Source organism: Salvelinus namaycush, chromosome 30, assembly GCF_016432855.1.
Source record: "Salvelinus namaycush isolate Seneca chromosome 30, SaNama_1.0, whole genome shotgun sequence".
Classification (NCBI taxonomy): Eukaryota; Metazoa; Chordata; class Actinopteri; order Salmoniformes; family Salmonidae; genus Salvelinus; species Salvelinus namaycush.
The window spans coordinates 7,265,728-7,274,338 of NC_052336.1; the positions used below are offsets into that span (position 1 = coordinate 7,265,728).

The 8,611-nt window shown below is 47.0% G+C and overlaps 1 protein-coding gene across 1 annotated transcript in view; it reads left to right on the top strand.

Annotated features, from left to right (window-relative positions):
- fgf7 (fibroblast growth factor 7) overlaps positions 1-8,303 on the top strand; it is a 30,076-nt gene extending 21,773 nt beyond the window's left edge. The window contains exons 2-3 of the mRNA XM_038969068.1: positions 7,650-7,756; positions 8,088-8,303. Coding sequence (XP_038824996.1) covers positions 7,650-7,756; positions 8,088-8,303 — 323 coding nt within the window. The remainder of the gene's footprint in view (positions 1-7,649; positions 7,757-8,087) is intronic.
- The last annotated feature ends 308 nt before the right edge of the window (positions 8,304-8,611 follow it).

Genomic DNA, 8,611 nt, shown 5'->3' on the forward strand with positions numbered 1-8,611 from the left:
GATTGGTAATAATCTGAGAAAGATTTAGGGAGTCCCATTGCTTTAGGACTTGGTCAGGTGGTTTAAGCATGTCCCAGTTTAGGTCACCTAGCAGGACAAATTCAGACTTAGTGTAAGGGGCCAGGAGAGAGATTAGGGCAGGTAGAGTACAGGCCGGTGTTGATGGAGGACGATAGCACCCAGCAACAGTCAACAAAGTGCTATTTGAAAGTTTAATACTTAAAACCAGCAAATCAAATAGTTTGGGGACAGACTTGGTGGAGACAACCGAGCACTAAAGGTGATCCTTGGTAAAGATTGCCACACCCCAACTTTGGAAGATCTGTCTTGCCCAAATAGGTTATAACCAGAAAAGTTGACATCAGTATTCAAAACACTCTTCCTTAACCACATCTCAGTAATGACCAACACATCTGGATTGGAGCTGTGAACCCACACTTTCAATTGATGCATTTTAGGTAATAAGCTTCTAGTGTTAACGTGCAGAAAACCCAGGCTTTTATGAGAGCAGAAATCAGTGAAGCAGGTATCAGAGCACAAGTCAGAATTGGGGCTAGCAACAGTAGGTGGGCCAGGGTGTACATGCACATTTCCAGATATCATCAACATTAATACAATCAAGGCACGGCATAAGACAGGGACAGCTCTGCAGTGCTGATTTATGACATCTGAATGTGCATCAGATGGCAACAAGATCATATTGTACAGCAATTTCATCAGGTAACATGAATACAAAGCCAGCGAGAGGTGGTTATAATGGGATGGGAGGCCAACAGTCCGTGTAACCAATAGAGAGTCAGAGTCCCGAGTGTGGCAACAAACATAGTCTGTCCCACGGTTGGGTAAAGAAAGTTCATAGTCAACAAAGCATGCAGGTGTCATGAGGCAAATAGCGAAATAGCAAAATGCACAAGAATTTTTTAAAATATATAACGACTTGTAAGTTCAGAGTCACTCGCCCCAACAGTGCCTGTGTGCTGGAGTCGAGAGAACGCTCGGGAGAGAGGGTACCTGTACCAGACAGGGGGAGACAACATGGCAGACGGTGAACAAATCGCCAGGTGGAATCTAAGCAGCAGTGCAGCAGGCAACGGGAGTAGGTGTCACCCCCACTTGGGAGAAGCTTTTATTTCTGGAGGAAGATTTATTTTCAAGGCCTCTGGGTTTGGATGGGGTAGCCTTTCGAAGCCTTTGAGACATTTGTTTGGCTCAAAGGCTTCGACACCTCTCGCTTCACACGTCACGGATAATTGAAGTTGTATCTCTTTGTCCTAGCAAGCTTGGTAGCTTTCAGTCCTTATAAAGTAAAATATATCATTGTAATGTATTTGTCTTCTTGGCTTTTGAAAATAAAAAATAGCTTCAGACTAAGAATTACTCGTTCCAGGTTGGATAGTGTATTCAGGTTTCTGTTTGTTTCCCAGAGCATTTGCTGTATAGTTTGGGAATAATAATCCTTGGGTGTAGGAAGCATTCCAGGTAATTCCGTCCAAAATCAGGATGTAGGGTTGGAGTTTTGATTTGGAGTGAAGGTTATGTTGTTTAGGGTAGCATCCTTTATATGTCCCTGCCAAAAAATCTAAGTTTGTCTAACCCTAAATCTATCAATATTTTAAAAACATGCTGAAAAACGTGGGAGCTCATCTGCTAATGACCTCTCTCTCTCTGTGTGCTACATACAATAATCTAAAATGCCTTTAGCATTGAGGATTTACTTAGTAACAGACTTTACTGCAGTTGTTTTCATAAAATGTTTCTGCCTAACATGATTGACCTGAGCTGCTCACTGAACTGGTGTTAAAGAGTCTAGTTGTCTGGTTTCTCTCACACAGTGTGCAGCGCTGTTACAAACACTGCCAGTTACAGACACACGGGCTAAAACCACAGCACTGGTGTTTCTCAACCACACACACAGTCAAATATATTGATAAAAGTCACCTTGTCCGAGAGAGATTTACATGGTTATCAAAACGTCATGCCTGGGTAAGCCTCCACGAAACACATCCCTTACATTAAGTGTTTCTAAAATTCCCTATGTGTAAGAGGTGCGTAACTGGCTGCAGGGAAGTCAGGCGCAGGAGGTCAGAAATGGGTAACAACCGGAGCAGTTTAATGAGGCAAAACAAACTGCACCCAGAACAACAAAATACAGGTTGAAATAACCCGTCGCAAACCAGTCTGAAGTGCACAAACACTTTACAACAAACAATTCCACACACAGACATGGGGGGAACAGAGGGTTATATGCACGTCAAGTAATGAGGGAATGTAAACCAGGTGTACGGGAAAACAAGACAAAACAAATGGAAAATGAAAGGTGGATCGGCGATGGCTAGAAGACCGGTGACGTCGACCGCCGAACGCCGCCCAAACAAGGAGAGGAACCGACTTTGGCAGAAGTCGTGACACTATGAGAAAAATGAATGGAGGAAAAATGATTGGAACCATTTCCCTGTTTGCTAGGTTTTATGGGTATTATGACACCTCCACTGTGGGGCTCTATTGGTTCCTTAAAACTTCTTTGGGATAGGGGGCAGTATTTTCACGTCCGGATGAAAAGTGTGCCCAAAGTAAACTGCCTGTTTCTCAGGCCCAGAAGCTATGATATGCATATAATTGGTAGATTTAGATAGAAAACACTCTTAAGTTTCTAAAACTGTTCAAATTATGTCTGTGAGTATGACAGAACTAATATGGCAGGCGAAACTCTGAGGACAAACCATCCCCCCCCAAAATGGCTAGTATTTTCAATGGCTAGTACTATAATTATAAGCCCAAGTCCTCCCAAATTGCAGTTCCTATGGCTTCCACTAGATGTCAACAGTCTTTAGAAAGAGTTTCAGGCTGGTTTTTGGAAAAATGACCCAGAAATTGTAGTTTTTCTAGATGGCTCCCATTTTGGCTGTAGTGTTTCCAAGCGCGTGGAAGAAAGCGCGTTCTTTCCTATTTATCTCTGGTAATGAACATACTATTCTCCGTCTTCAATTTTAGCATTTATTTGCGTATTAGGATACCTAAGGTTTGATTATAAACGTTGTTTGACTTGTTTGGAAAAATGTATTAGTAACGTTTGGGATTCATTTTGTATGCATTTTGATGGAGGGAAACTGGATGGATTATTGACTGAAGCGCGCCAGCTAAACTGAGTTTTTATGGATATAAAGAAGGACATTATCGAACAAAAGGATAATTTGTGATGTAACTTGGAACTTTTGGAGTGCCAACAGAAGATCATCAAAGGTAAGGCATTTTTTATATTGCTATTTCTGACTTTCGTGTCGCACCTGCCTGGTTGAAATATGTTTTTCATGTATGCGGGGTGCTGTCCTCTGTTAATCACTTGGTTTGCTTTCGCCGTAAAGCCTTTTTGAAATCTGACATGGTGGCTGGATTAACAACAAGTTAAGCTTTATTTTGATGTATTACACTTGTGATTTTATGAAAGTTAAATATTTATAGTAATTTAATTTGAATTTGGTGCTCTGCAATTTTACTGGATGTTGTCGAGGTGTCCCGCTAGCGGCACGCCTTTCCCAAACTTAATGATGCTTGGTCATCTATGATCATTAACTCTGAGGGAGGTGAACCAGAAGAGAGAGAGTTTTTGATAAACACAATGTCACTTTGATAGTTATATTATTGTTGTATGGACCTGGCTGGCTGGCTGGCTGGCTGACTGACTGACTGACTGACTGACTCTCTCTCTCTCACACACTCACACACACACACACACACACACACACACACACACACACACACACACACACACACACACACACACACACACACACACACACACACACACACACACACACACACACACACACACACACACACACACACACACACACACACACACAGATGTTGCTCTGGAACCACTCACTCGCTATCACAACTGTGTTTTATTAACATATTAGTCCTGGGTTGGACCTGACAGCATTTGCTTTGCTACGATATATACTAGACACCATCTGATGTTCTTCATGTTAAATGAACCAGTAAATTGGAAAATGAATTGTTATGCCCCCTTTTCAAAAGAAAAACACTAGATTATTGTAGCTTTTTACTCCTGTAAAAAAATATCAAATGTATGCATGTGTAAAAAAAATGAAGTATTGTTATAGCTAGGCATCAATCTAGTACCTCAGGGAAATGAGCTGATTGCTGTAGCATCCAGACGAGTTCTTTGTGTAAATCCAGACAGAAAAAAATTATGAAGGTTTAGAAATGCGTGATTTTATGAGATTTGACAGATTGATAAATCTAGTCTACGATCCTAGACTGGGGTAGGGGCTGAGGATGGGGCTGAGGCTGGGGTTGAGGCTGAGGATGGGGCTGAGCCTGGGGCTGAGGCTGGGGTTGGGGCTGAGGTTGGGGCTGAGGATGGGGCTGAGGATGGGGCTGAGGATGGGGCTGGGGCTGGGGCAGAGGTTGGGGCTGAGGCTGGGGCTGGGGTTGGGGCTGGGGCAGGGGTTGGGGCTGAGGATGGGGCTGGGGCAGAGGTTGGGGCTGAGGCTGGGGCTGGGGCAGCGGTTGGGGCTGAGGCTGGGGTTGGGGCTGGGGCAGAGGTTGGGGCTGAGGCTGGGGTTGGGGCAGAGGATGGGGCTGAGGATGGGGCTGAGGATGGGGCTGAGGATGGGGCTGAGGATGGGGCTCGGGTTGGGGCTGGGGCAGAGGTTGGGGCTGAGGATGGGGCTGGGGCAGAGGTTGGGGCTGGGGCAGCGGTTGGGGCTGAGGCTGGGGTTGGGGCTGGGGCAGAGGTTGGGGCTGAGGCTGAGGCTGGGGTTGGGGCTGGGGCAGAGTTTGGGGCTGAGGCTGAGGTTGGGGCTGGGGCAGAGGTTAGGGCTGAGGCTGGGGCTGGGGCAGAGGTTGGGGCTGAGGCTGGGGCTGGGGCAGAGGTTGGGGCTGAGGCTGAGGCTGGGGTTGGGGCTGAGGCTGGGGCAGAGGTTGGGGCTGAGGCTGGGGCAGCGGTTGAGGCTGAGGCTGGGGTTGGGGCTGGGGCAGAGGTTGGGGCTGAGGCTGGGGTAGCGGTTGGGGCTGAGGCTGGGGCAGAGGTTGGGGCTGAGGCTGGGGCTGGGGCAGAGGTTGGGGCTGAGGCTGGGGTTGGGGCAGCGGTTGGGGCTGAGGCTGGGGTTGGGGCAGAGGTTGGGGCTGAGGCTGGGGCAGAGGTTGGGGCTGGGGTTGGGGCTGAGGCTGGGGCAGAGGTTGGGGCTGAGGCTGGGGCTGAGGCAGAGGTTGGGGCTGAGGCTGGGGCTGAGGCAGAGGTTGGGGCTGAGGCTGAGGATGGGGCTGGGGTGTAGCGTGCAAAGCGCAGGAGAGTAGGTTGTTTTCTCAGTCCCGGGGGAGCATGCCTAATCTGCCTCCCATATGTGGCGTGGCATGAGGCTGTGGTTTAGTAATGGCCACCCAGAGAAGAGACAGGAGGGCCTGCCTGGATACATTCAGTACATCCAGAGACCAACCTAACCACAGACTGATTAACCACTAAGACCTCCTTCCTGTTAGATTAATGAAAATGAATACTAAGAAGAGGAGAGGAACGCTTGACTGGGATTGGCTATTAGGTCTCTATGGTCTCATACCTACTATCTGTCCAGACTGGGACTCTCTGATAGGTCCACTGTGATGGTCCTCGTCATGTGATTATTACATCATTATATATATTTAGATACTGTGGTAGTCTCTTATATCAGTACTGTGATTGATAGGTATATATTGTGGGTATTGATATATTTGACAGTCTTCTGTAGTATTTAGATATTTGTCCTGTGATTGTTAGGTTTATAGGTACCGTATGTCCTCTGTGATTGTTAGGTTTATAGGTACCGTATGTCCTCTGTGATTGTTAGGTTTATAGGTACCGTATGTCCTCTGTGATTGTTAGGTTTATAGGTACCGTATGTCCTCTGTGATTGTTGCTCAAAGGGTATATACAGTCCCTAGGGAAAGTCTACACACCAAAAATCCCTTTTTAGATTTAATTTTAAGGCAGCAAAATCTGAAAACTGTGCAAGGAGTGTGTCGACTTTCACTCAGCACTGTATACTACACTGCTCAAAAAAATAAAGGGAACACTTAAACAACACAATGTAACTCCAAGTCAATCACACTTCTGTGAAATCAAACTGTCCACTTAGGAAGCAACACTGATTGACAATAAATTTCACATGCTGTTGTGCAAATGGAATAGACAAAAGGTGGAAATTATAGGCAATTAGTAAGACACCCCCAAAAAAGGAATGGTTCTGCAGGTGGTGACCACAGACCACTTCTCAGTTCCTATGCTTCCTGGCTGATGTTTTGGTCACTTTTGAATGCTGGCGGTGCTTTCACTCTAGTGGTAGCATGAGACGGAGTCTACAACCCACACAAGTGGCTCAGGTAGTGCAGTTCATCCAGGATGGCACATCAATGCGAGCTGTGGCAAAAAGGTTTGCTGTGTCTGTCATCGTAGTGTCCAGAGCATGGAGGCGCTACCAGGAGACAGGCCAGTACATCAGGAGACATGGAGGAGGCCGTAGGAGGGCAACAACCCAGCAGCAGGACCGCTACCGCCGCCTTTGTGCAAGGAGGTGCACTGCCAGAGCCCTGCAAAATGACCTCCAGCAGGCCACAAATGTGCATGTGTCAGCATATGGTCTCACAAGGGGTCTGAGGATCTCATCTCGGTACCTAATGGCAGTCAGGCTACCTCTGGCGAGCACATGGAGGGCTGTGCGGCCCCCCAAAGAAATGCCACCCCACACCATGACTGACCCACCGCCAAACCGGTCATGCTGGAGGATGTTGCAGGCAGCAGAACGTTCTCCACGGCGTCTCCAGACTCTGTCACGTCTGTCTCATGTGCTCATGTGCTCAGTGTGAACCTGCTTTCATCTGTGAAGAGCACAGGGCGCCAGTGGCGAATTTGCCAATCTTGGTGTTCTCTGGCAAATGCCAAACGTCCTGCACGGTGTTGGGCTGTAAGCACAACCCCCACCTGTGGACGTTGGGCCCTCATACCACCCTCATGGAGTCTGTTTCTGACCGTTTGAGCAGACACATGCACATTTGTGGCCTGCTGGAGGTCATTTTGCAGGGCTCTGGCAGTGCACCTCCTTGCACAAAGGCGGAGGTAGCGGTCCTGCTGCTGGGTTGTTGCCCTCCTACGGCCTCCTCCACGTCTCCTGATGTACTGGCCTGTCTCCTGGTAGCGCCTCCATGCTCTGGACACTACGATGACAGACACAGCAAACCTTTTTGCCACAGCTCGCATTGATGTGCCATCCTGGATGAACTGCACTACCTGAGCCACTTGTGTGGGTTGTAGACTCCGTCTCATGCTACCACTAGAGTGAAAGCACCGCCAGCATTCAAAAGTGACCAAAACATCAGCCAGGAAGCATAGGAACTGAGAAGTGGTCTGTGGTCACCACCTGCAGAACCATTCCTTTTTTAGGGGTGTCTTACTAATTGCCTATAATTTCCACCTTTTGTCTATTCCATTTGCACAACAGCATGTGAAATTTATTGTCAATCAGTGTTGCTTCCTAAGTGGACAGTTTGATTTCACAGAAGTGTGATTGACTTGGAGTTACATTGTGTTGTTTAAGTGTTCCCTTTATTTTTTTGAGCAGTGTATATATATATCTGCCCTCTGTCTCCTGTAGGTATCCTGGAGGTCCGTACGGTGTCCGAGGGAGGAGTGTTAGCTATCAAAGGAGTGAAGAGTCAGTACTATATCTCCATGAACAGGACTGGCCTGCTGCAAGGCAAGGTAATTAACTAAACTACCTTCTCTCTGCTGGACAGGGTTGGAATGCACTGTACAGTGCCTTGTGTTTTAGGTTATTGTCCTGCTGAAAGATTCATTCATCTGGTGGAAATCAGACTGAATCAGGTTTTTTTTTAGGATTTTGCCCGTTCTTTGCTCCATTCCATTTATTTTTTATCTTGAAAAACTCCCCAGCCCTTAACAATTACAAGCATACCCATAACATGATGCATATATAAATAGGAGAAACATAAGCAAGTAAAAAAAGCATAAAATGTTTATAACCCTCCTCACGCCTAATATCGTCCCATTTTGTGTCCTTATTTATTTACAGAAAATCTACAATGAGAACTGCAACTTCAAGGAGATTTTCCTAGAAAACTACTTCAACGCTTACTCGTCTGTTAAGTCGAGTAGAGACGGCAAGGAGATGTTCATTGCTCTGTCTCAAAAGGGCAGACCGCTGAGAGGGAAGAAGACCAGGAGGGAACACATCACCTCCCACTTCATTCCCATGAAATGCAGAGAGGAGGAGAGGACTGGCGTCTGAGAGAAGGAGACTGAAAAAGGAAGAGGTGACGAGCCTGAGAGGAAGAGAGGACTGAAAGAGGAGAGGAGGAGAGGACTGAAGGAGGAAAGGACTGAAAGAGGAGAGGACTGAAAAAGGAGAGGACTGAAAGAGGAGAGGAGGAGAAGACTGAAAGAGGAGAGGACTGGAAGAGGAGGAGAGGAGAATATGACTGAAAGAGGAGAGGACTGAAAGAGGAGGAGAGGAGAATAGAACTGAAAGAGGAGGAGAGCAGGAGAGGACTGAAAGAGGAGAGGAGAGAAATGGGGCTTTAAAGGAGGAGAGGAGAG